General features: G+C 45.8%; 5 protein-coding genes and 1 pseudogene across 5 annotated transcripts; 3 read left to right on the top strand and 3 right to left on the bottom strand.

The window, feature by feature from the left end:
* Positions 1-228: 228 nt before the first annotated feature.
* Positions 229-4,604, bottom strand: LOC114775365 (microtubule-associated proteins 1A/1B light chain 3C-like; annotated as a pseudogene).
* LOC114775364 (uncharacterized) lies at positions 4,346-10,833 on the top strand. The gene is made up of 4 exons (XM_028966494.1): positions 4,346-4,836; positions 7,436-7,598; positions 7,738-7,953; positions 8,150-10,833. Exons 1-4 carry the CDS (start codon positions 4,600-4,602, stop codon positions 10,471-10,473), a joined length of 2,940 nt encoding a protein of 979 aa, XP_028822327.1. The 5' UTR covers positions 4,346-4,599; the 3' UTR covers positions 10,474-10,833.
* Positions 10,834-10,884: 51 nt separating this feature from the next.
* LOC114775368 (tetratricopeptide repeat protein 9C-like) lies at positions 10,885-13,216 on the bottom strand. The gene is made up of 4 exons (XM_028966497.1): positions 13,102-13,216; positions 12,151-12,439; positions 11,412-11,594; positions 10,885-11,298 (listed from the first exon to the last, which is right to left on the bottom strand). The coding sequence occupies exons 1-4, from the start codon at positions 13,111-13,113 to the stop codon at positions 11,153-11,155; spliced, it is 630 nt and encodes a 209-aa protein (XP_028822330.1). The 5' UTR covers positions 13,114-13,216; the 3' UTR covers positions 10,885-11,152.
* A 492-nt stretch (positions 13,217-13,708) lies between these two features.
* On the top strand, positions 13,709-15,893 carry LOC114775367 (transmembrane protein 179-like). Its single transcript, XM_028966496.1, has 4 exons — positions 13,709-14,133; positions 14,225-14,362; positions 14,681-14,759; positions 14,861-15,893. The coding sequence occupies exons 1-4, from the start codon at positions 13,826-13,828 to the stop codon at positions 15,068-15,070; spliced, it is 735 nt and encodes a 244-aa protein (XP_028822329.1). The 5' UTR covers positions 13,709-13,825; the 3' UTR covers positions 15,071-15,893.
* Positions 15,894-16,581: 688 nt separating this feature from the next.
* On the top strand, positions 16,582-22,542 carry LOC114775372 (heterogeneous nuclear ribonucleoprotein U-like protein 2). The gene is made up of 14 exons (XM_028966503.1): positions 16,582-17,126; positions 17,221-17,323; positions 18,434-18,519; positions 18,650-18,789; positions 19,034-19,136; positions 19,222-19,334; positions 19,426-19,692; positions 19,911-20,033; positions 20,119-20,229; positions 20,305-20,473; positions 20,553-20,759; positions 20,871-20,926; positions 21,542-21,628; positions 21,865-22,542. The coding sequence occupies exons 1-14, from the start codon at positions 16,664-16,666 to the stop codon at positions 21,925-21,927; spliced, it is 2,091 nt and encodes a 696-aa protein (XP_028822336.1). The 5' UTR covers positions 16,582-16,663; the 3' UTR covers positions 21,928-22,542.
* Positions 22,476-25,207, bottom strand: LOC114775373 (uridine diphosphate glucose pyrophosphatase-like). Its single transcript, XM_028966504.1, has 7 exons — positions 25,075-25,207; positions 24,482-24,597; positions 23,793-24,309; positions 23,571-23,684; positions 23,342-23,439; positions 23,153-23,246; positions 22,476-22,704 (listed from the first exon to the last, which is right to left on the bottom strand). The coding sequence occupies exons 1-7, from the start codon at positions 25,114-25,116 to the stop codon at positions 22,606-22,608; spliced, it is 1,080 nt and encodes a 359-aa protein (XP_028822337.1). The 5' UTR covers positions 25,117-25,207; the 3' UTR covers positions 22,476-22,605.
* Between the last annotated feature and the right edge of the window lie 8 nt (positions 25,208-25,215).

Raw genomic sequence — 25,215 nt, 5'->3', positions numbered from 1 at the left:
CCACGGGGCGCTTTCATGGACACATTTTCCACAGAGCCGACGGCTAATCATCATAAATGTCCCTATTTTGAGAACGAGTTCAGCCCTGCTTGGAAGTCATTTTAAAATTTCACATTGAAGATATTATAAGTCAGTGTGCTGGTGCTTCCTGCAGTGGGCCCTGGTGCGTTAAGGCTCGTGGGACGGATTCAGTGGTCAGACAAAGGAGGAGTTGAGGGGACGGTGACGTCAGCCGAACATGTCCTGGGAGGCGTAGGTCATGTACAGGAAGCCGTCGGGGGTCTCTGTACTGGGAATAAACCTCTCCCATGCTGGCAGACATACAGGACAGGCTCTTCTCTGACACCAACAGGTACAGCACTTGCGAGGCGTCTAGGGTCGATTTTACTCCTGAGGGGACAAAAAATATATGCAACATATACTGATATATAAATATATATAAAACAATGTTTTTAAATATATCTCACAAAAATAGGCAGAATAATCATATGCTTTGCACATAAACTGCTATCAAATTGAAGCTGTAATCAAGCTGGGTGGCTAATTAAGGTCTGAAAGGCCACTGCATATGACATGAAGAAACACTAATTTAAAAGAGACGTTGATTATCATGCCAAACCTTCTATTAACCCATAAAATGAGCCAATCATTACTGTCTACCTGCAGACTCTCCCTGATCCAACTGTTGTCCTCACCTGAGCAGACACAGAAACTGACCCATCGTCAGTTCAAAACGGTACCAGGAACTTGGATTTGTCTAACAGGGGCAGCTGCTTCTCTCTGATGTACCTTTCCACTATAACCTGTCAGCGAGAAAGTGTTATTCAAACAGCATGCAGTATATTACTAGCAGATATGTAGTATCGATCACTCTGAACATTGACATTTTGCCCAGTAAGTCCTGTCCAGCATGCCACTTACCGGTAATTTGTTGGGAAATTTGGACCGAATGCTGCACACCTCGTGTTTCCTGGTAGCTATTCGAACAGATCAAAAAGTAAAAAGTCACACAAAGCATTATACATACTCAATAGTAGTCTTTAATTTTAAATGGTATATTGCAGATGTGCAGATGTAAATTGTAGTTTTCATACCAAGGCATTTCCTTTGCTTGAACGGCTTCATTTCCATTGACCTCTCGAAGGGAGCCATGGTTTGTAGGTTCACAGAGGCTGGTGGTGGGGAGCGATGGTGTGGCTGGCCGGGGCCCGGGCTGACAGTAAAGTCCCCTCGGGGCTGAACGTGTGCTGGAACCCTGCTCCGCACTCGCTGGGATCCACATTTATACCCACATGGGGGTGGGTCTGCAGGGGCTGAGTGTCGGGGAGGGGATGAACAGCTGAAAGTTGGTTCAGTGTGAAAAATAAGGAAGCCCCACCCCCAAGCCCAGTTCCCAGGTCATCATGAGTGTTGATCCCATTCACACGTCCTGGTTAAATCAGACCCGCTCCGAATTTCTCACCCAGCTGTGACAGCACGCAAGCTCATTCCTGGAATACAGCGGCCTGGTCACACAACAACAGGTTGGACTTTTTTTTATCATTAAAAATATAATTAAATATCATTAAAAAAGGTCCTGGACAAATAATCAGTAATTATAACATGTATTTATTATTATAACTGATGTACCTAAACAGAGATTCAGCCATTGCTATTTATATATGAAAAGAAATTATTCCTAGTTGCATTTGTTCTTAGATCAGTAGTTACAGGGACAGTCCCCCCCCCTGGAGCAACTTAGGGTTAAGTGTCTTGCTCAGGGACACAATAGTAGTAAGTGGGATTTGAACCTGGGTCTTCTGGTTCATAGGCGAGGGTGTTACCACTAGGCTACTACCACTGGTACTAGCACTGGTTTTGGTCATGCCCTTGTTGATATATTGATAATAATAACTTTCTTTTTGTTGGCTTGTATTGTTGTATTTGCTGAAGGTTAAGCGTGTGCAAGATAAGTTTTAAAAGTGGCGTTATTGTTATTGTTATACACTGCAGCACAGCACACAGTGACACACCGAAATGTTTCCTCTGCTTTTAACCATCACCTTTGGTGAGAAGTGGGCTTCCATGACAGGCAGTGTGTGGGGACGGTGCTTTGCTCAGTGGCACCTTGGCTTCCTTACCCCGCTAGGCCACCACTGCCCATTTAATGTACCCTGTAATTTGTAGCCCAGTGCATAACACACTTGTCTATGAACCAGAAGACCACAAAGTCAAACCCCACTTACAAACATTGGGTCCCAGAGCAAGACACTAATGTCACCAGTGGAACTGTTCCTGAAACTACTGACTGTTATTTGCTCTGGATAAGGTATAAATTCTGATAAATGCCATAAACGTACATGTAAAATGATCGAAAGATTAGTTTCACAGATTCAGGAGAACTTGTCACTTAAACGTTTTTTAAGGTTCTGGCTCCCATCTTCAGGTTACACGTTATTTAAGGTTCTGGCTCCCATCTTCAACCACATCTTCAACAGATCCCTGGAGCTGTGTGAAGTTCCCACCTGCTTCAAATGCTCCACCATTATTCCGGTCCCTAAGAAACCCACCATCACTGGTCTGAATGACTACAGACCTGTCGCCTTGACGTCTGTGGTCATGAAATCCTTTGAACGCCTGGTTTTAGCCCATCTAAAGAACATCACGGGACACCAGCTGGACCCCCTGCAGTTTGCCTACCGGGCAAACAGGTCGGTGGATGATGTAGTGAATATGGGGCTGCATTACATCGTGCAACATCTCGACCGCCCCGGAACCTATGCCAGGATCCTGTTTGTGGACTTCAGCTCGGCGTTCAACACCATTGTGCCTGAACTCCTCACCCCCAAACTCTCCCAGCTCAGCGTTTCACCTGGTTCCTGCCAGTGGATCACCAGCTTCCTGACAGGCAGGAAGCAGCAAGTGAGGCTGGGGGAGATCACTTCTGGAACACGGTCCCTCAGTACGGGTGCCCCTCAAGGATGTGTCCTCTCCCCACTGCTCTTCTCCCTGTACACCAACGACTGCATCTCCAGAAACTCAACTGTAAAACTCCTGAAGTTTGCAGACGACACCACTGTCATTGGGCTCATCCAGGATGGTGATGAGTCTGCATACCGACAGGAAGTTGAGCGGCTGGTACTCTGGTGCAGTCAACACAACCTGGAGCTGAACACGCTCAAGACTGTGGAGATGACGGTGGACTTCAGGAGACATCCCTCAACATTGCTCCCCCTCACCATATCAGACAGTCCAGTGTCTATTGTGGAGACCTTCAAGTTCCTGGGCACCACCATTTCCCAGGACCTGAAGTGGGAGACCAACATCTCCTCCATCCTCAAAAAGACCCAGCAGAGGATGTACTTCCTGAGGCAACTGGGGAAGTACAGTGTTCCACAGGTCATTGATATGGAGCAGCCACTAAATAGGACAGGATCAGACTGCAGCGGACTGTACGGTCAGCAGAAAGGATCACCAGTGCCCCCCTGCCCTCCATCCAGGACCTGTACCTCTCCAGATCCAGGAAAGGGGCAGGGAAAATCATCTCAGACCCCTCACACCCTGGTCACAGTCTCTTTGACCTGCTGCCATCTGGCAGAAGTTATAGAAGCCTGCAGACCAGGACCAGTTTCTTCCACCTCGCCATCTCCCTCCTAAACAGCTGACTGTAAATCACCTCCATCATTGCACAATGCACTTTATATTCAGTTGTATATAAGATTTAGTTTTTTGTTTTTTTTTGCCTATTTATTCATAAAAAGTAGATATAGTTATTTATAAATCACAAACAAATCCACAACTTGTACAATAACACCACATCCTTGCACATTGTTGTTGTTTTTTCCTACATTGTACTTGAGAGACACCATCTACCGGAATATAATTCCTTGTATGTGCTTGCATTTACTTGGCCAATAAATTCGATTCTGATTCTTATTCTAATCTTAAAGCGTCCTCTACTGGCTAAAAGCTGTCACCGCGTTTATGATGGAAAATAAGATTTTATTTGATCTTCCACCATGCCTTACTAACAGAAAAAAAACTAAATGAAATCGTACACACTGTGTTGGAAATGAATGTGGTTATCAGCATTTACGTGCATGTTGTGCCGTATATATTCGGTATATTTGTAAAGTACATATATCGGTCGTAATAGGGGACAAAAAAAGATACTCCAGCTCAGGCTTTCCCTCTGACCCACCGTAGCTCCCCTCTGATTGGCTGTGCGCCGGGACTGAATAAAACGTGGCATGGATAAGCGCCATGAGGATCGGCACTGGAAACCACCTGTTTAAGAATTCAAAAAATTCCGCTGACCAATGAGGACAGAGTTCTGTCCTTCTGGTACAGCCCCCCATCCCAACACACACACACACCGCACACACTTGATGTGTGTGAGGATCTTTCGCTCCATAAACCCTACGGCGCGCTGTTGCAGACCCTGGGAATCGCGATCCTGGCTTCGGAATATCAGGAATTGCAAATTACCAGTAGCGAACCTCCGAACGATGAATCGTTGTGTAACGAAGATGGTCTCTATTCCCTCTTTTGTCTTCCCACCCACCTCCTCCACCTAACCACCGGGTGCTCGGTCCGCTTCAGCGCCGAATCCCGCGGGCCATGGCTGGCCGCCGCGGCTGCGTCAACTCGCTGTGGTCCGGCACCGAGCGCGTCCGCATCGGGGAGCGTCTGAACGCCACCCTGGCCGGGATCCTGGAGCTGGACGTGCTCCGCTGTCGGCAGCTGGAGATGGTCGCCGCGGCGCTGGGTGGGAAGGAGACGCCGGCGAACGATCCCAGCGCCCCCGGTCCGGAGAACAGGGCGGACCGGGAATCCGCGTCCAGCAACGGGCAACAGGTCAGAGGGGGTCGTGGGGCTTATTTAGGGGTGACTTACATGCCCACGTTGGCTTCAAGGTTAAATCCCAGTCTCAGAAGGAGATGCTGCACTGAGTCTTGGTTGAGTCCTGTTGCAATGCATATGGTATGGCTGTGTGTGAGTAACTGGTGGGAAAGCAGAAGATCTGGGGATCTGTGTGTCTGGGCCCTGGGTGATGGACGGAAAGAGGTGCAAAACAGAGAAGTATGAAAATATCATCTTGACCAAGCAGAGAGCCGTCGCCCGGTTGCTTCATCGCAAACGCTGATGTTGGTTCAATCTATATTCGACCACCTGTACAATGGAACTTCCTTAAAGGTGTCCAGTTTCCATGGCTGTAGTCCATCTGCTGCCCGATATCCCATCCGTCCATCCATCATCATCATCATCATCAGTCGTTCTGAGCTTTGTGGACCAGATGGAACCAAGCTGAACATGGCATCGAGACCGACAGCTAAACTACTCTGATTGTGCGCCTAATAAAGTGGCCAGTGCCCGAATATACGGTTAAGACGTCAGCAGTTCTTTGCATGATGCATAACAGTTGGCCCCTTAATTGTTGACACGTTCGTTTGCTCAAGTTTAGAACCCCTTGCAGCCACCGGCACGGTCTTCACCCACGCCTGCTCATCATTTCGTTATTATATAACCCCCCTTTACTGCATGCATACCCAGAACGCAGTGGTCTCCGTCTCTGGTGCCTAAAGGCCTTAGGAAGAGGAGTATTGATTTGAATGCTTTATTTAACAGCGAATGAGATTTTTGCCTGGGCTGGGGGTCTGGTCACCTTTGAGTTTCTAGCCTTGTTTTATATTTGTATTTATTTATTTTTGTCTGCCTAGAGCGTTAAGCTGTGTGTGTGTGTGTGTGTGTGTGTGTGTTTCCTGCTGAATTGGTCGTGTGGGCGATGTGAGCGAGGGAGAGAAAAGAAGAAAAAAAAAAAAAAAGTAGGCATGGAGCTGGTTGCTGAAGTGGGGGCGGCAGCGATAAACCAGGAACAAGAGAGGTGGTGGTGGAGGGGTCCGCAAAATGCCCTCTCATGCTGTCACCCCCTCCCCCGCGTTGTCCGTCACCAGGCTGACTCACTTCTCCAAACTCCAAGCTCCGGCGGAGCGATGCTGGCTGGAGAGAGAAATCCGGACGAAGAGCCCCCTGTCCCCCCCTTCTGACTCCTCCTTTTTCTTTTCTTTTTTTTTTCTTGCTCTTTGTCATCTCATCTGTCTCTCTGTCTCTCCTGTTGTCTTACCCCGACCCCTGTCCCTTCCCCCTTTCAGTACGGCACCATGAGTCACCTGTATTGTCTCTTGTTGGGTTCTGTCAGAGTCTGAGGACTGATCTCGGCTCAAGTGAACAAACAATAGACCCCCCTGTGCCGGGAGGCTTCTGTCTAGGACACATGGCTGGTCCACCCGCATTAAAATAGCCGGAAGGATCAAATGTTTAAAGGGGTTTATTGATCAGCGTACGGTGACCGCAAGAACCACTGACTTGATCCATTACATTACATTTACATTTACAGCATTTATCAGATGCCCTTATCCAGAGCGACTTACAATCAGTAGTTACAGGGACAGTCCCCCCCTTGGAGACACTCAGGGTTAAGTGTCTTGCTCAGGGACACGATGGTAGGACACGGGTCTTCTGGTTCTTAGGTGAGTGTGATACCCACTAGGCTACAACCACCCTGATTCTGTGAACAAAGCATTTGAAAAGATAAGTTAATTAGAGTTGATTGTTGTGAGAACTGTATGATTGGTTTCTAATCACCCAGTAACAGCAATAGATCAATAATTACATTGTTCTGTTTCGGTGTAATCAATTTTATTACTGAAAAAAAAATTATTCATGCAGTTCAATGCTTTTTAGTATTGATTATCTCCTTGTACAATATGTTTACTGGGTGTTAGTAGCCTAGTGGGTAACACACTCGCCTGAGCAAGACACTTAACCCTAAATTGGGCAGTGGTGGCCTAGCGGTTTAGGAAGCGGCCCCGTAATCAGAAGGTTGCCAGGCCGAATCCCGATCCACGGCGGTGCCACTGAGCAAAGCACCGTCCCCACACACTGCTCCCCGGGCGCCTGTCATGGCTGCCCACTGCTCACTCAGGGTGATGGGTTAAATGCAGAGGACAAATTTCACTGTGTGCACTGTCCCTGTTACTACTGATTGTAAATCACTCTGGATAAGGGCGTCTGATAAATGTAAATGAAAGGTTTATGTTTTTTCATACTTTGTTAGATTAACTGGTAATAGAAGTGTTGAACGTTGGAAATAAATTTACCTGGTACCAATAAATACACTATTAATATAATAATTGATAATCCCAAACCTTTATTCAATCATTTCATTGTAGCTCCTATAGTTTTCTTTTGTTGATGGAGCATTTGGGTGTGCACGTTGTTTCCCAGAAGCAAATAAAAAGGCACCACCAAAATATGCCAGTAGTCTGTATTGCAAGAAACAAAATGCTTACTCTCAGGAGAATCGTGCCCCTCTTTGCAATTATCAGCCTAATGAAAAGACACGTTGCTTCAGCAATTAAGATGTCTTGAAGTCTTTTTATATGTATTTTTTTAGGCTTCAACTTCATACACTGAATCAGCACTGAACAGCATGGGCGAGGAGGTGCCCTCACGGTGGTCCACGCTCTCCTGGGACCTCCAATCTGAACTGCTGTCCCCGCTGACGTTGGACACAAACTGTCCAGGCCTGCTGGAAGGAGACTCAAGACCCAGTTCAGGTATATAGCTGTAGATTACAGGAACAATTTTAGTACCACTGCACTGGCGTTAACAATACGTCATCTGTTAGGAGTAGGCCAGGATGAGGTCTCCCCCACCCTCCACACATTAATCCCTTCTTTTTTTCTCAATTTTAAGGTTTCTACTCAGTCAGTGGGAGCTCCCTGTCCGATTCCTGTTTCTCAGTGTCCAGTGAGGTGGCTCTCGGATATCCAGCAAAAGTGGGCACCACGGGTCCATGCCGACCCCTCTCCGCCGAACACAGTGGCACTCAGTGGCGGGAGGCCAAACAACAGAGATTACAGAGCCCAAAAGAAACGGCAGAAGATGGGGACAGGAGGCCTGTATCAACAGGTAGGCCTTTTTGAGTTCAAAGTTATAATCCAACTTGATGCAACATTTCAGCCACATTGTGCAACCACCAAAAAGGTTATGCATTTATACCTGCATCTACCTAGAGAATGTTAATTCATGCATTTAAGTTGCAAGTAACCACAATGTAAAGTACTGTCATTAGCATGATGATTATGTTTGTCACTGTTTTAAACAGGTGACCTGGAACTTCATGGTCTCACGTTCCTCTCAGACCTTTGCTCCAGTCTGGCAGGATCGTTACAGGGATCACTCTTTCCTTCCCCTGGATGTTCAGCCTACCCACATCTGCAGTTGCAGCTGGACCCAAAATTTTGCTCTGACCTGGTGTCCCACAAAACCAAAGAGGTCTACCCATACCCCAGTCCACTTCATGCAGTGGCCCTGCAGAGCCCGCTCTTTACCGCCGGTCAGGATACTTCTCCTCCACATTTTTCCCTGAGCCCAGAGCCTGAAGAACCCCTTCTCTTAGCGCCTTTAAAAATTAGAACTCCAACCCCTTCTTCACTGACTCAGCTGGAGCAGTACATCTCAAGATTAGTCCGTCAGTACTACGTTAGGTCCCGACAAGAGAGCACCATCCAGGATCTTCAAAAAACCACTTCAGGTTTAAGCCAAGAAGCAGCTCAGACGAAAACATCTTCAGACAGTCGTCCTTCTAGCCTTGTCGGGGACAGCACAACCCCCTGCAAACTTGGAAACTCTGCTCGAGTGAGTCTGGGCAGCATTAGCAAGAAAACATGTCGGAACTCAATCAACCTCGGAAACCTGCCTTCTGTTACCGGTGAGGACTTCAACATAAGCTTTCTTCTGAACCTGAATTTGAACTTGAACAAAAGTTTGGACGCAAACATCCAAAAGGACGACGTGTCAGCATCATGTGGGTACCTTGGCGTGAACACCACCAACCCCACAGCCTCTCCATCGTCCTCTACTTCCTCGTTCACTACTACTCCAGCCTTGAGAGGAAGGCCCCGAATATCCACCTGCCCATCCACAATGAGCAATCGTGGATCTTTGGAGATAACCGGCAAATCCGTTGGACCTCTGGGATTTTCCCGCTCGCTTGACTGGAGCGGGGCCGCAAGAGAGGAAGCCGAAGGTTGTCTTCCTCAGCCCCGCTCACCCAAGCTGAGTGAGGACTCTGAAGTTGTTTGTGACATATCACGCGTTTCCGGCCTTCCTTGCTCCGTGGTGATCGGCCTGATGGAGGAAGGTGTGGAACTGGACACAGAATGCTTTCGCAACGAGAGAGAAAGGGGAGAAGGGTCTGCTTCACCTTCCAACCCTTCACCATCACAGCCCCTTTGGTCATCTTGTCGTACCTCGTCCGCCACTGACTTTTCGCATCTGTACTCAAAGGCACAGATTTCCAAACCCCGTCCAGCCAGCATAGAGGTTGGAGATGGTAGCTCCCAGCTGCAATACCTGCAGTTCGCCCAACGAGACTCCCATTACACAGTGGCTTCACAGTCTGGCAGTCCTGAATTTCAGGAGCACTCGGACATCACCCCGATCCACCAACTGTCGCAGAGGTTGCAAGGCCCTGTGTCCTATGACTCCTCTTCCTCTCCGGGGTCTTCTTCCTCTCACCGCAGAGTTCACTCCCCTCCCCGTCTGCTCTCCGGCTCACCATTCACGCCCACCCAGCTCACCGTGTTCAAGCGCAACTCTCCCTCCCAGTGTTCCCTTCCCCGCTTCCATGCATCTAACTCTCCGGTGGAGGGCGCCATACGTCCCCGGGGCGGCTCCCTGAGGCAAGATCCCAGCTCTGGCTGGAGACCACAGGACCAAGGGTGCTGGAGAGCCGGAGATGGCGAGAAGCTGTATCGGGGAAAGCACGCTTCGCGGGAACTAGTTCGGGCATCGACCGTCAGCAGTTACTCTGGCAGAGACTACGGAAACAGCTGGGACGAGGAAAGGAGTTGCGAGACACCTAAAAAGGGAAACAAATTTTGGAAAGGTTTGGACGGACGTTTTAAGAGCAGAGAAGGCTACTCTGGCGGTGTTGAGCGGTATGGAAGAAGCAGCATGAAAGAAAGGTCGTTGAACGTGCATGAGAGTCAAGAAAAGCGTACGGTGACTAATCGGGACGGCCGCAGTTCAAGCCTTCATTTGTCTCGGCGAGCTCTGTTCCGCAGCGAGTCCCAAGGCATCCTCGATCCTCGCCGCCAAAACCATGAAGGCCAGCTCCGCACCATCCAGTGGTCTTCCACCTTTGAGATTGCGGGACATGGCCGGTGTGCGGAACGCGGGCCGAACTTTTCCAGGAAGAAGGCGGAAAAGCACATTTCGTCCACTTCCAGCCTCTTCCACCTCTCTCGTTCGCAGAGCCTGGAGGGAAGCTGCCATTCGCTCTCTCCACTCTCCTCTCCATCCTTCTCTCCTTCACCGCCTCTGCCAGCCCCACTCACACGGTCCATGTCATTCAGGGATCTCGGGAGGCGTGTATTTGGTTCAATGCGATCGCTCAGTTTGAAAGGCCAGAAATCCAAAAAGTGAGCTTGTCCATCCAGTTACTTAGTATTAGAGGACACTGATCAATCTGAAATAATTCATTTTAAAACCCTCTGCATGCAATTCTTTGCCATGTATCTGTGACCTGTTTTGGTTGTCACGTGCCTGTGAGCTTTCCATTCGGTGTATATAGTCTGACAATTTTCAACACATGCCTGCTCAAGCTATGGTTTTATTCTTCATCAGCGACTAACAACGAACATAACAGGCACATGTTGAAAACTGAGCTGACCCGAATACAATACGATGTGTAGATTGAGTTTTGTGCTCAGGGCTTTGAGATATGATGTAAGCTGTAAACAAAAGATACTTTAATTGATTGCTTATGATAAAGAGCAAGTAATATTTGTGTGTTTTGGTTTTTTGTTGAGTATTTCCTCTGAATCCACACCTAAATACTTGTAAAAATATTTTTATTATACACACGTGTCAATTTGGAACATTCAAATATATTTACAGGCAACAGGAAATATACTTATCGTACAATTCAAACAAACTCAAAGATGAACACAAAGTAAATCTCCCTTACATAACAGTTGTTGTTACGGCTCGGTGACTGTCCTCTGAGCCGCCTCTCGATCCATCATCATACTCTGTACTATGGAAAGTTCCTAGTGTGTTACATTCTTTTTATTCAGCGAGCACAGAACTTCACTGAAGTTCTTCAGACCCTTTTCTGGACTGTCTCCTCAGGCATATCACCACCTTGCTTCTCCTTGGTGAACATGCCTTTGTACAGTGCCTTCTCTTTTTGGTAGTCTTTGCTCAGCTTTTCTTCTACCCTTTGCAGTTGTCTTCTTACATTAGCATCTGTGAGGTGGGAATTAAAAAGAACACTTCACATTTGGTGTCTTGTAAAATACAGTTTCATATAGTGGGACTGTAATAAAGAAGCTCAATGTTTTAAAATGTTTACACCCCACCATTAGGTTGGCTTTTGCTGGCTTGAAGAAGGTATTGCCTTGCAGCCTGCGCGTCACCTAACTCAAGTGTGGAGACTCCAGCTCTGTAAAGTGCTTTAGTGTCAGTAGGCCGCCACTGAAGGACGCGCAGACTGTACTCTTGAACCCGGGCGTAGTCTATACTTTCCCGCTGGAGAAGGCAAGCTATTGGAAGAATAAATAAGTACAGAAATTAAAAAAAAATTATTGTCAAATGTAGGCCTCTTTCAGTTCAGGAGGACAAGTAAAGAATTAACAACCATGACATTTCCATTGAATCCTAATGCATATAATGCTTTGTGGTTATCATCATGTGGTGCATGCATGTTGGTAAGTAATGTTTGAGAGTTGCTTAAAAAATGCATAGGCATACTGAATGGATAAAAGATGCCTAAACTGTATACTAACAGTCTCTACTTATACATACATCCCGTGAGATCACTTTATATGAATTTATTATTATGGCCTCGCAATATGAAGCTCTGATAACACAGAAACTACAGATCCCATAATGCAGTGCACATCTGAATTGAAGCACAAAAAAAAATTTCGAGCTGCTTCACAACACGTTTGCCATCGAAACTGCATTATGGGATCTGTAGTTTCTGTGTTATCAGCGCTTCATATCGCCGGGCTACAATAATAGGGATCTCCCAGGTTTGACACCCCTGCAGTATACAGATCTGTTGTTAGCACTATAATGTGTTGTACCATGTGATACCTGCTAGATTGTTGTAGCAGTCAACCTGTGTGTTTCGCAAGAGCTCCTGCTGCTCGCTGTTAAGGACAGGCGCCTGTTGACCAAAGGCCTGGATCGCAGAGGTCACGTTTGAGTCCAGACCCCGCAGAATAAGCAAGGCGTGGTGGTATCGACCAATGGCAGCACGCCATTTTTTGTCCCGGTAAAAGGCGTTCCCTTCCGTTTTCAGGCGAACCGAGTCTTGCAGCTGGGCGTCAAGGCGAGATGTTGAACAGCAAGCAGACAGCTGCTCCGTGCCCACATCAAGCACCTGCAGGGACAACACTCAGGTCACGTACTTACACCATGCCAACTTCCATCGCAGAAGAAAACATGAACATTTCTGAAAAAATATTTATGCATATATTGATTGGTGATGTCAAACCAAGTCTTTTTGTAATAATTTTGTAGTAGCTTTGTCGTCATCTCGGTCATTTGACAACATGAAATAACGTCTCCCAGGACAAAGGCGAAACAACAGCAGATAAGCGCTTCAGAACAACAAGATAACATGGGGGGTAAAGAAAAATATCTGTGCAAACTTACTAAATATACCTAAAAGACAAAAATAGCCAGTAAGTGTAGGCAGTGTAAACATCTATAAGCACTAATTTCATGCAATTTCACAATGCAAATATTGAGCTCATATAATATTGCTCATATACCACAAGGCCTGCTTTTAAAAAGTACCGATTGTGTTTATTTTCAGCGTAATTTTACACGGTTAATGGCGCAGACAGCTGTCCAGGTGCGACGTCTCGTTCTTCATCTGGGCAGGCAGACATTTCACTCGAGATACTTCGGAGTCACGCGTCCATTCTGACCGTTTGAACTTTTTTAAGACCGAGCCAGCGTCACCGCGGGGACAACGTGCGCCAAAAGACGGAACCGAGATAAGAACGCCGCATCCTTCAAAACGAATCAAACGTGTACCTTAGTCTCCATTGTTCCGTGGCGTCGCTTTTTTATTTTTTATTTTATTTTTTTTATGTACAGAACGGCACGAACGCAAGCCCCGCTCCCGTTCCACTTCCTCTGCGGTTCACAGTGCAACGCCGACGAGCGGGAGCAGAGCGCCCCCCGCTGGTCCACCAGTCGCGTTACAAATAAATTAACCAACTGACGCCGACAAAAACGTGGTTCGTTAAAACATGTGCACGAACAAATGCTAGAATTTCGTTGACACGGGCTACAGTAGGCATGGTTCACGTCCGTTGGGAGACTTTGTTGGACAAATTACAGACTATCTGTGGCCGTACTAGTCGTTCTGCTTTCATTTTGTCATTTGATGTTTTATCATGACAAGTGGTACGTTATAAATTACGAATAAAAATGCATACATTGAGGATGGAACTTTTAACACAATTTTCTATTTTATTTAAAATACCCGAGATCGAAGACCCATGAGCAAAACTCTTAACCCTGAGTGCCTCCTGTAACTACTGATCGTACGTCGCTCAGGATAAGGGCGTCTGGTAAATGCTGTGAATGTCTACACGCGTAGTCGCGCGTACGTGCGTGACGTCAGCCGATCGGAACCCGGTCGTTGCTCACCGCGCATGCGCGGCGTATCCGGGGCTTCCGCACAACGAAATGCCGCACTTATTTCACGCCAACGGCGTTTGAAAAGCCTGCCGCTGCGATTAACGTCCCCGAGATGGAGCTCCGGCGCCGGCTGCTGCTGGCCCACTGCGCCGTCCACACCCTCTCCGTCCCGCTCGGACTGCTGGTGGTCGTGCCGCTTGCGCTCAACGGCTCCGCCTTCAAGGGCCGGTGCCCGCTCTTCAGCCAGGGCTTCTGGAGGACCGACAACAGCACCGGGGCCGCCGCGTCGCAGCTGGTCGTCCGCGAGTGGGGCCCCCCCGCCGCCTGCCAGTTCGCCACGTTCGCGGGGGTCTTCACGGCTCTGTACGGGGCGGCGCAGGGGTGGAGGAGCCTGTTCTACCTGCACCGCGGCCACGACGAGTAGGCGCCGACCTGGCGACACCATCGCCGTCGAACTGCGAGCTTGTTATAAATGCATTATAACGGTTCCTTTCGCTCTGTCTCTCGGCAGCACCCTGTTTTCGTCGTTCCTCACCCTGCTGCTGAGCGTGTGCGTGCTCTGTCTCTCCGCGGGGGCCAGCGTCACCCTCAGCCTGGGTTTACGGTCCTGGTGCGACACCGTCACCGACCGCAACGCGCGTCTTTACAGGTCTGTTGCAAAAAGAGCATCGATTAAACTTCCAAAAGTTAAAAAATAATAATAATTAATGGAGCCGTTTGTTCGATTTCAAATGAAAAAAAAAACACATTTTCTGTAGTTACAAGGGATTTTTCTTTTATATTTCTGTGTTTAACATTTTATGACTGATAACTGAACTAAGCTTTTGTACTTAATTTTTATTTTCTTCTTCAGGTAGGGCTTTTGAGGGCTATACCAAATCTTTGTTGAGTTGACGAGCCAGAATGACTTGTACATCTAATTGTTTAGCCCAAATACCAGTGAATGTGAAATTCTCATTTCTTCCAGCTGTGCCGAGTCCCAGGCGATACCACTGTACCTGGATGTCGAGACGTCATCTTTCTACTCAGAACTCACCTGTGCACAGGTGTGTATTTCGCATCTGGTTGAAATGACGTGACATCCAGAGTTCAGGCGCAATTTAAGATCCTTTGCACTTTTCTCACACTGTCTCTGTCTTCCTCCCAGATCTCTTTGTGGTGTGTGACTGTGCTCTGGCTGGCCCACGCCATCCTCTCTTTCTTGCGCCTGTACCATTCCCACAGTCGGCAGATCTCCAGCCCCTGCTTGTCCAGGGAGAAGGAGTTGCTGCTTGGACAGGCCTACTGCACCTGTTCGCACCCTCACGTCGGCCATGAGCTGCCCAACAGCCAGCACACGTCCACAGTCTTCATCTAATCGCCCAATCCACTTTTAGAAATCAGCTTGAAATCTGCAATATATATGAGCCATTCCACTTTAATTCCTTCCCTTTTTATTCCTTTTTTTAAAACCATTTAAATTCCTGAATTATTCTTGTGTGTCTGTGTGAAGCTCAGTCAGCATCTTATCTAAGCAACAACGTGAAAAGTGTATTACATGTGAATTGACTTGCAGTGCACTTAAATTTAGTTTTTAATAATATATAGAATTTCCCCCAGATTCCTTTTTGCACTAACAAACTGTTCACTCTGCATGGAAATCTAGCCAATGTGTGTAACAGACACCTGAAAAAAAGCGCTGTTGTTCAGCATTAATGTGACGTTTCTCATCCAGCTCACGCATAACGTTGTTTGCATCCCATAGTTGATAACATGGTGTTGTTAGACTTATGAATGCTTCATGGATCCAGTATTTATTATGGGGGAATGCATGCATTTGTGTGTCCAGATAGCTTGCTTCCCGAAGCTTTTATTTCTGTATAATTTGTCAATATTTTTTGTATTGGAACAGTAATTATTGTGATTTTAGTCACAGTTGCACTGTTTAAAATGTTGTCTCATATGAAGGTTTTTACATGATGTTGTTTGTGTTGAAGCAGCTGCTCTGGCAACAGGGTAGAAGTATTGGTCGGAATAATCATAGCTGTGATGACACACAGACAGCAGATAAAGAAACTGGAAGAACGGTTCATTTTTTTGCACTTTGGTTCATTGTGCAGGTAATATATTTGAATAAAATAAGAGTGTTGTCCAGTGGTTTTTGAACTACTGCTTAAAACAAATAAAGTTAAATAACATTTTGTGTGTGTTTTTTATTATCATGGATTTTGTTGGTCATTTTAAGTTAGATCTTTATTAGTCCCACAAGTGGGAAATTGCATTTGTCACGGCTAGAAAAGTGGATAGAACAGAGGTAATAATTATGTATATGTATTTATCTACAAATGTACAATCGGTATCTACACATGTACAATATGCAAAGTCTGACTAAATTAATACAAACATAATCAAAACCCTGTAATGGCTGTTTGTTCTTTAAATACATGTAAATGTTTTGACATTCATTTAACATTTAAACTGACGCGGAGTTGAGCGTCCCAAGAAAAACAGCCAACTATAAAGGAAGGGCCTTTTATCACATGATTAAAATTCATTTACAGGTTTCTTTTGTTGTGAAGTGTGATAAAAATGTCTTCTTTCTTCCAGGGACCATACCATACAACGATAGTTTATTAAACAAACACACCGATTCTTTTAATATTTAAAGCTGGGAACAGACGCGTTTTAATGGCACACGTGAGAATCTGTTTTCAGCAGTTTTGGCGACGTTTTTCCGCTCTTGAACGGAAGGAAGGACTACGGAACCAATCAGCAAGCGCCTTTTGAAGGCACCGTCCAATAGATGCAATCCTTTTAAAGAAGAAGGCGGGGTATTTTCAATCCAGCCAATCAGCGAGCGGAGGTCTTTCTTGAACGCGTTCTGCTGCTTGTTTTGGTTGTCGGTTGTAGGCGAGTTTGGAGTTGGTCGTTGGTTCCTTTCACGTTTGTGCACAATATAAGTTAGATATAGATGAAACTCTCCGAAATGAAGAAGCTCAAAGTGGCCGAATTGCGGTCCGAGCTGAAGAGCCGGGGTCTGGACACGAAAGGTCTTAAAGCTGAGCTGGTAGTCCGGCTGGTATCCGCCATTGAGTACGAGTCTTCGTTAAAACTTCGTCGATGTTCTGAAGGAGCCGACGAGGCTGAGCCAAAGTCCAAGGACGAACTGGGTCGGGATCCCGGTGAGATGGATCGAGAATCTCCCCAAAAAGGAGACCTTTTTCCACAGCCATGCAGTCATGATGATGATGATGATGATGATGATGATGGAGAGAGTCTTCAGGACATGACTGCAGCAGACTTTACTCCTATTCCACAACCCCCCCACACACATTGTGCTCTCCAGCCGTCAGGAGTATTGACTGGTGGAAACAGTAATGAAGTTGAAAGTGGGATTCAGGGGGACCCTGCGGACCAGATCACAGGGGGCTTCTGTAAGCGGGTCTTTTATTTGCTTCCAGCCCATCTGCTACAGTTTGTTATTTACTGTGGCTTCTCCCCCTTTTTCTTCCTGGCTTCTGGTTGAAGTGTCCCAAGGTCCAGCGGTGCTGAAGGAAAAGGGCCGTCATGAGGTCCAGGGAGGGAAAGGCAGGAGCTACTACGAGTTTAAAGAAGAGATCCAGTATATCAGGTGAGGATGCAGGATGTACTGCAGGATGCAGGTAAAGTGGAGCTGGGTGGAAACATGCATATTACAGAGCCAGTACTGTGCAAATTGTTTAGGCGGTAGTAGAACTAATAAAAGGTTCATCATCAGGACTATTTAAAAGTGTGAAACAAATAATAATGATTTAGATGTGACCAACTGTAATGGTGGCAGGGAAGATGACACAGAAGCGGGTGCTTCCAACAGTTCATAATAAATCATATTGCACGTTCATCAAACAATAAACTAATAGGCATTAAAAAAAAACTAAAAATGTTCAATCATTTTGCACCTTGGTAACCCTTAGCTCCACCCCTTCCCCAGCACCCGGGAAACATTTAAAACTCCCCACGGTCCTTTCCTGTCACTAAACAACGTCAGCTTGTTCCTATCTGGTGATCCAATAACAAAACTAACATATTGTTTATTCCTGAGGAGAACTGCACACTGATATGGCTGTTTGGAGTTTTTACACTGATAACAGACCCCAGCTCTGTTTCACCAACTAAACTAAACGATTGCCTACAAGCTAAAGTCTACAGGCAGAGAACAATAATGCATTGCTGCTCAGAGAACAATAGAACAGAGTCTCGTTCTCTATACACATCGTGTCATCATTGGCAAGACATTTATCACAGTATATATTTCCTCACCAACTGATTTTTGTCACTTTCTCTACCCACACAGTCATTGTTTTCATAAATTCTACAATAAGCAGAATTCTGTATTTTTGTTTTGGTTATGTTGACATAATTGCTTGCACCTTAAATAAACAGCGATTTTGTTTTCACTTGTTTGTATTGGTGCATAAAGGCTTTTGGACAGTGCTGTATTTCATAGTGTTGACCCTCCATGCGATATTTATACATTGTATTGCATCAAGGTGTCACTCGATGGTCACGTGATCCACAAATATTAGTTAAAAAAAAATCTCTAAACCCCCTGGTAAAAAAAGATAACAATTCTTTATTACCGACTTTGGTATGTTTTTCTAAAACCATTTTAGAGAGGAAGGACTGTCCAGATGGTTGTTGAATCTGATTATGGTTTGAATGATCAGGGCTTATTGGTTAATTTGATTATTTCTTTAAACAGGGCCAAGACACCGCAACCAGAAGCTATGGCAGAACAGCGGCAGAAGGAGGAGGACAGCCATAATGGCCTGGTTCGACTCGACTCGTGTGAGGTTTTTTTTTTGTTTTGTTTTTTCTTTCCCCACCCTAATTTTTTTACCATAAAAAACAGCTTACTGCAGATTCCCAATGAAAGATGTTCCACATTTCAGAACTCCTTTCTGCTCCTGTACTGTAGATAACAGTGACCTGCACTTTGAGGTGGGTCAAGACGGACGCAGTGGACAGCCCCTGCTCTGGGAGAACTTTCCGCTCATGCGTTCCGGCTGTCGTCTGACTCACGGGGCTAGGAGCGGCAGCATTGGGTTCGAAGCCAAGGTTTGTAGGTGTTAGTAGCCTAGTGGGTAAGACACTCGCCTAACAACCAGTAGACCACAAAGTTCAAGCCCCATTCACTACCATTGTGTCCCTGAGCAAGTCGCTTAACCCTGAGTTTCTCCAGGGGGACTGTCCCTGTAACTACTCATTGTAAGTCGCTCTGGATAAGGGCGTCTGATAAATACCACAAATGTAAAAATGTAAATGCTGACCCGTGGATGTGTTATTTTCTTTTGTCAATCAGCTTGTGAAGAAGTTACCTGCACCTACTCTGTATGACTTGTCAGACCCCCACCCGCACGTCCTTCGGCTCGGCTGGTCAGTCGACGGCTCCACGCTGCAGTTGGGTAAGACTGGAGAACTTTATGCCATTTGCAGCTCAGTGTGTGACTGCTCATATTCGAAGATTTCCTGCGTGTTGCGCTTCCTCAGGTGAAGCTGACCTGTCGTTCGGGTTTGACAGTAGAGGCTGGAAAGTGACCGGTGGAGGGGAGGAAGAGTTTGGAGAGCCTTTTTCAGAGGGTGACGTGATTGGCTGTTATGCGGTAGGGTTTTTTGTTTTTTTTTCTGTAAGGATGATGAAATGAGAAGCAATTAACAGGTCAAATGCACGTTTGTTTGTGTTTTCATCCTCAGTTCATCAGTGATTTTAAGGAAGCAGAGCTCTCTTTTTACAAGAATGGACATTTTCTGGGCGTGGCGTTTCGTGTAGATCCCACCACGCTGGCAGGCCAAGCCCTCTATCCCCATGTTCTCTGCAAAAACTGCTCCGTAACCTTTAACTTGAACCCTACGGACCAGCCCTGGCACCCTGTTCCGACCGGGTACACGCCCCTCCACGTCCTCCATGCTGAACTGAGGATTCGTGCCCCGCGGGAACTGGCCTTACAGGAAAATTGTGAAGTATGGTTGAATTTATTCAGTCAGGACCTGTGGCTGAAATCCAACTGCAAATGTCTGTCTGCATGTCCCTGAATCCCCTGCATCTGCCTGTGACAATTAAGCATTGATGAAAAAAGGACTGCATGCTCGCTAAAATATTTTAATATGGCTGTTCCAATTTAATAACAGTCAAAAAAAATTTAATGGCCCTCTGGACTTGACTGTCTGTCCCACCGCAGGTCATTCTGATGGTGGGCCTGCCTGCCAGTGGTAAGACGCACTGGGCTCAGGGTCACATGTCCCAGCACCCCGAGAAACGATACAACCTGCTAAGCACCAACTCCATCCTGTCCTGCGTTAAGGTCAGTCTTTGCCCGTCCCCGGTCGTGGTTTTAGAATCCCATGTGATATTTTATGGCTTGTGGCGATGTGCTTTGTGTGTTTAAGGGGACAGAGCGATGGGCGCCGAGTGACATTGTTCTGCAGCAGGCGTCGCGGTGTCTGACTAGGCTCATCGAGGTAGCGGCTTGTCGGAGACGGAACTTCATCCTTGACCAGGTGAGACTGGAGAATGCCTGCCGTCTTCGTGCTTCAACCCCCCGTTCCCTCCTTACCCTCCTGCTCCCTCTCCAGGCAAACATTTACCCTTCTGCCAGGAGGCACAAGTTGTTGCGTTTCCATGGTTATCGGAGGCGGGCAGTAGTGGTCTTCCCATCAGACGAAGAGTGGAGGAGTCGAGTCCAGCGGCAGCGTGAAGTAGACGGTGAAGAAGTGCCCGAGTCTTCACTTCTCAAGGTCAAAGGTCAGAGTTTCTGAGTCTCTTTTCTGATTAGGACGAAGCGTCAGGGCGGTTAGTAAAAGTTTGACCGTGTCTTGGACAGTCAGTTTTGTGCTGCCGGAGGTGGGAGATCTCCTGGAGGAGGTCACGTTCGTGGAGCTTTCGTGTGACGCGGCACAGAAGCTCCTATCTGGGTATAAAGAACAGGCTCGCCAGCTCCTGCCAACTCCGCCTAAACGCAAGAAACCCAGGAGACGACACGTCAACAAACATTTCAGGCCGGGGCCAAGGATGTGGTGTGCTCCTTACGGTGAGAGGGATCTTCTGTAGATGGTCCTTGAAGCCTTGCAGGGAAATTTCTAGTGCATGAGATCCAGCTGCCGCTCTGAACAGGTCCATTTGTTCCTCTTGCTGCCTTCAGGGTGTCACCATGGGTGGAGGAATCATCTGCCCTGCTGGGGGCCCCCACACAGACAGGTTTGTTACATAAATGCTTATTATAAATGATTTGTGGGTAATTATCAGATAATCACAAGTGATTTTTTTTTTTTCTTTTTTGTACGGGTGGGAATTTAACATGTTAATTGCGATTAATTGATTTGAGAGAAAAAAAAAACTACACATTAAAAAATGCATTTAGTCACACTTTGCATTTGAAGGAAAGGGGATATTTTATCAATTCACGGTTTCCTGGTACACCGATTATGCTGATGCACACACCAGAGCTACAAAAAAGACCAGGCTTCAGGACCTAAATTACTATGTCCATGTCTATTATTTGATTCTGTTGCCCACTAAAACAGTTTTACATTAATAATAATTTGTGCCTTTGGGGCATTAAATGTGATTAATCAAGATTAATTCATTACAAAGCCTCTAATTAGATACATTTTTCTTACCCCTGGTTTTCTGCCATTTAATTTATAAAAGAGTCAAAGGAATTATTTTTTTACCTTTATTTCACTTTCACTTTCTTGTCTCTCGTCTTCTGGCTGTTCTGTACTGTACCTCAGGTACCTCCCTGCTCAGTTTGTAAAAGTTTGGAAAAGAACCAGGATCAATTCGAAGGGATCTGTCTGTACTTTGTTTCAGGACGTTCCTGATCCTGGTCCAACGCAAACGGTTTTTGGGCCATTTGACACTTGCAGCTATCACACACATGGGGATTTTTATTGCTGGGTGAGTGAGTTGCTTTGTCTTTCCCCTACACACAGCCAAAGATTTTATTCAAGCAGTAGCACGATCTGGGCAAGTGGGATTGAGTGGGTGGAAGGTTTCAAATTAGAAAAGATGCTGCCTGGATACTCTCTCCATAGAGACATGCTCGTTGAGCGCTGTGCATGAATTATGGCATGGATGAATTCATGAATACAAGACATGATGAGAATCCTGAGTTTTGACTTTCTGCTTTTCAGTGTCATGGAAACCTGGGTTACCTCGGCAACAGAAACTACATTTATGGCACCGATCAGGAATAAGCACAATTCATTTTCAAATCATTCAGAACTTTTTTTCCCAGAGGTGTGAGGAGGGATAAAAATGTTTAAAGAGGGTCTTATGTACATATGCATTGAATTCAATGTTCCTTCAGAGTAGTAATTTTTTCCAGAGAGGAGAGACTTTTAAGTGCTTCCAGTATGCCACCATGTGCCAGTTGAAAATAAACACTCATGCTTTGGCACTGGACCTGAGTGTTTCATTAGGGCTGCTTCCTACTCTTTAGAACTGGTCCCTCAGAAAGCCATTTTTGGGTTCAGGGATGTGTGTTTTTAAACTAAAAAGACTTTTTTTTAAATACACAATGCTGCATTATTTTATAAAATGGTACATTTTCACTATCATATTCTGCCAAACACGTGTGTGTGTTGAGTCACATTATTATCTACAGGTCATAAGATTTATCACTACACATTTGCGTAGTGATCTTAAGGGATGGGTTTGGTTTTCTTGAACCTATGATTACAAAAGCTGCAGAATTAGATTTGTATTTAATATTTATATAAACTGTATTGAAATACAACAGACATTTTGAGAAACAAAGATGGTTTTATTTTAAGCCATTTGAAAGATTGGTATGTCACGTCTCTGCTACAAATTGTATAATAAAAAAATAATAATAATAAAAAAATGCTCATCTGTGTCATTGTTTTATTTTGTTAAAAGTCCATCACTTTTCTGTACAGCATCACTGCTCCTTTGGCTGAAGGGCAAAGTTCTGACCACAAGGGGGCGCTTTCATCCAAGCACAGCAGGTCCTGCCGTAAATGTAAAAAAAAATGTAAATCTTATTAAACGCACCACAGCTGTGACCTCTGGCTAAAGCCTCTTAGTTTTTAATAATGTTGATAGAGGTAGGACGTGGAGATTATTGCACCGCACCTCAAATTAATGGTACCTGTGTATAAGATGTTGGGTGGTAGTAGCCTAGTGGGTAACACACTCGCCTATGAACCAGAAGACCCGGGTTCGAATCCCACTTACTACCATTGTGTCCCCGAGCAAGACACTTAACCCTAAATTGCTCCAGGGAGACTGTCCCTGTAACTACTGACTGTAAGTCGCTCTGGATAAGGGCGTCTGACAAATGCTGTAAATGTAAATGTAAATTTATGCTGTTGTGCTTGAATCGACCCGGAGCTCACATAGTTGGCCAGTGAACACATGACTGTGTGGAGTTGTGCAGTGTTATGTGGACGTTGATACCTTCTCAGTAAGGAACATGATGTCTGTAGACTCATGAGCCTCAGGACCTCCACGCCAGTAGAACTCTTGCACCTCCTTGGCTGTAAGAGAACACCTACAGAGGGGCGGGGCAGGGTATAGTTATTAACCACACCATTGCCATACAACGTTTATTCATTTCCAGGTAATAAGGATTCAAAGCACTGGTACCTGACGCAGAACTCGGCACTCGGTCTGCCAGCGCTGGTGTGGTTCAGCGCAATGCCCAGTAGCACTGGCTCACCCAGAGAACTTAGCGGAACATTCACCTGCAGACACAGCAGGATCCGTAGGACTGTAGATCCACTTCAGTACGTTTCTTTATATGTTCGTTTCCAATAATCCAGCATTGAATCGAGTTCTGTTCAGTGAAATGACACAGATACGTGGAGAGACTCACCTCGTCTCGAATCTCGGCACAGACGGACATGAAGATCTCTGCGACAACAGCTTTCTCCTTCCCTCGCAGAAGGTCTATGCTGATGCACGCTTCACTTGCTCCCTCGCACAGAGTCTGGAGATGAATGGGCCAAAAGTGATAAGGAGTTCCTCAATCAGCTTTTCTTTTTTTTTTTTTTTTTTTTTTACTTGTTAACGTTGTTATAATTGAAAACCTTTCCACCTTGGGTTCTGGATGCCCCCCTGGTATATCCAAGAGTCCTGTGGCTTCCGCGACCCTCTGGCTCCTTCTGAGTAGCACCACCTGATGGTCAGCAGTTGTCATGACTGCCCCTACGCCTAAAGGCTGGGCCAATAAAACCTGTGGGTCTCCAAATTCGTCTTGCCCTCGTCTTTGGAGGACTTTAGCATCACGGGACCAGTTGGTTCCTAGATAATCTTTGTAGCAAGTGAGGCCTAGCTGGAGGCAGAGTCGAATCTCATCCTTCTGACATCCATCTTTCTGTTTAGATGGTTCTACTTTCAGATGTGTGAAGCCAGGCTCCTGGCTGATTCGTTCACTCTGTAGCTCCCCTCCGTCACAGACACAGTTTGGGAGAGTTTCTGGGGTCTGGTCTATGATGATTGCCGAGTGCAGTCTGAATTTGGCTCCGTTAAAAATCCAGGGTTCTTCTGCTATTCTTTGGCTCCATTGTGTCTCTATCTGCTGGTCGATGTGTGAAATGCTGTGCCTGTTAAACCTGTAGCGATATGGTATGTGATGCTTTAATAGTTTGACTTTATTCTTTTAGCAAGATTCACTTGGCTTCACAACAAAAGTAAACCATTTGATTAAAAGTAAATGTACTGATGGTGCCCATTAATATCATGTAGATGTATCTGAATTTAGAACTCATAAATGTATATATTTACCTGGCTGAAAGCTCCACTTGGACGTGTTGTTCTCTAAGACCCCGCCAGGGCGCGCAGTGCAACATTACAGACACTTCATGTTCTTTTCGCGAATTAACAAATTCCATGTTTACGCTCTGTGTAAAAAAATAATAATAATATAAATTAATTGACATGATCTGGTTGGATTAATTGGACGAACAATAATTATGATTTCATTACACGGTGACCAAAGTCACGTGACCAAACCCGGAAGTAGTTTTACTGTGCCCAAACACAGTAGGTTCTTAGCTAACATTTTCTGCTGTTTAGGACAACATCGTATGCTCCCTTCAGACATAAGCGACTTTATAGTTTCTGGTTTTTAGTACATGGGGAAACTAGGCCAGCTTTCTGCTATGCTTACCCAAGCATACGTTTTTAACTGTCTGTCCACTGAAAAAGTAAAAAAGCTATGTGGTTGGTGTAAAGAATTACATTCATATCTAGATAAGTATTTTGCGAGGCATCATGGATGCATCTAGTGAAAACGTTTTAAAATAACCAAAATGTATTTTTTCTAAACAAATATTAAAGCCCTATAAGAGCACAATTGGGCTTACTGGCTTCCTTACCTGCGCGCCGGTTTGTAGTATAGATAGATGTGTTTCTAACATGCAGCCGAAATAACTTATGGCAGAAGTATCGATCCAGCGGGCTAAAGTTTAATCTGCGTCGGTGAGCGCAACCTATTGACGTGGACTACATTTCCCACA

The sequence above is a fragment of the Denticeps clupeoides genome, unplaced genomic scaffold (assembly GCF_900700375.1).
Source record: "Denticeps clupeoides unplaced genomic scaffold, fDenClu1.1, whole genome shotgun sequence".
Classification (NCBI taxonomy): Eukaryota; Metazoa; Chordata; class Actinopteri; order Clupeiformes; family Denticipitidae; genus Denticeps; species Denticeps clupeoides.
This window is presented reverse-complemented; position numbering and strand designations above follow the sequence as displayed.

Bases quoted from the DNA above. Each gene is read 5' to 3' on its own strand.
- LOC114775372 (XM_028966503.1), top strand. From the start codon at position 16,664: ATGAAACTCTCCGAAATGAAGAAGCTCAAAGTGGCCGAATTGCGGTCC. The intron at 20,760-20,870 runs GTGAGAGGGATC...TGCTGCCTTCAG, and splicing joins GATGTGGTGTGCTCCTTACG to GGTGTCACCATGGGTGGAGG. The intron at 21,629-21,864 runs GTGAGTGAGTTG...TCTGCTTTTCAG, and splicing joins ATGGGGATTTTTATTGCTGG to TGTCATGGAAACCTGGGTTA.
- LOC114775364 (XM_028966494.1), top strand. From the start codon at position 4,600: ATGGCTGGCCGCCGCGGCTGCGTCAACTCGCTGTGGTCCGGCACCGAG. The intron at 4,837-7,435 runs GTCAGAGGGGGT...GTATTTTTTTAG, and splicing joins CGTCCAGCAACGGGCAACAG to GCTTCAACTTCATACACTGA. The intron at 7,954-8,149 runs GTAGGCCTTTTT...TGTTTTAAACAG, and splicing joins CAGGAGGCCTGTATCAACAG to GTGACCTGGAACTTCATGGT.
- LOC114775373 (XM_028966504.1), bottom strand. From the start codon at position 25,116: ATGTTAGAAACACATCTATCTATACTACAAACCGGCGCGCAG. The intron at 23,247-23,341 runs GTACCAGTGCTT...GCCCCTCTGTAG, and splicing joins AGTGCCGAGTTCTGCGTCAG to GTGTTCTCTTACAGCCAAGG. The intron at 22,705-23,152 runs GTATCAACGTCC...CATTTACGGCAG, and splicing joins TCATGTTCCTTACTGAGAAG to GACCTGCTGTGCTTGGATGA.
- LOC114775367 (XM_028966496.1), top strand. From the start codon at position 13,826: ATGGAGCTCCGGCGCCGGCTGCTGCTGGCCCACTGCGCCGTCCACACC. The intron at 14,363-14,680 runs GTCTGTTGCAAA...CATTTCTTCCAG, and splicing joins CGCAACGCGCGTCTTTACAG to CTGTGCCGAGTCCCAGGCGA. The intron at 14,760-14,860 runs GTGTGTATTTCG...TCTTCCTCCCAG, and splicing joins CAGAACTCACCTGTGCACAG to ATCTCTTTGTGGTGTGTGAC.
- LOC114775368 (XM_028966497.1), bottom strand. The intron at 11,595-12,150 runs GTATCACATGGT...TTCTTCCAATAG, and splicing joins CTGCTACAACAATCTAGCAG to CTTGCCTTCTCCAGCGGGAA. The intron at 11,299-11,411 runs GTGGGGTGTAAA...CCCACCTCACAG, and splicing joins CAGCAAAAGCCAACCTAATG to ATGCTAATGTAAGAAGACAA.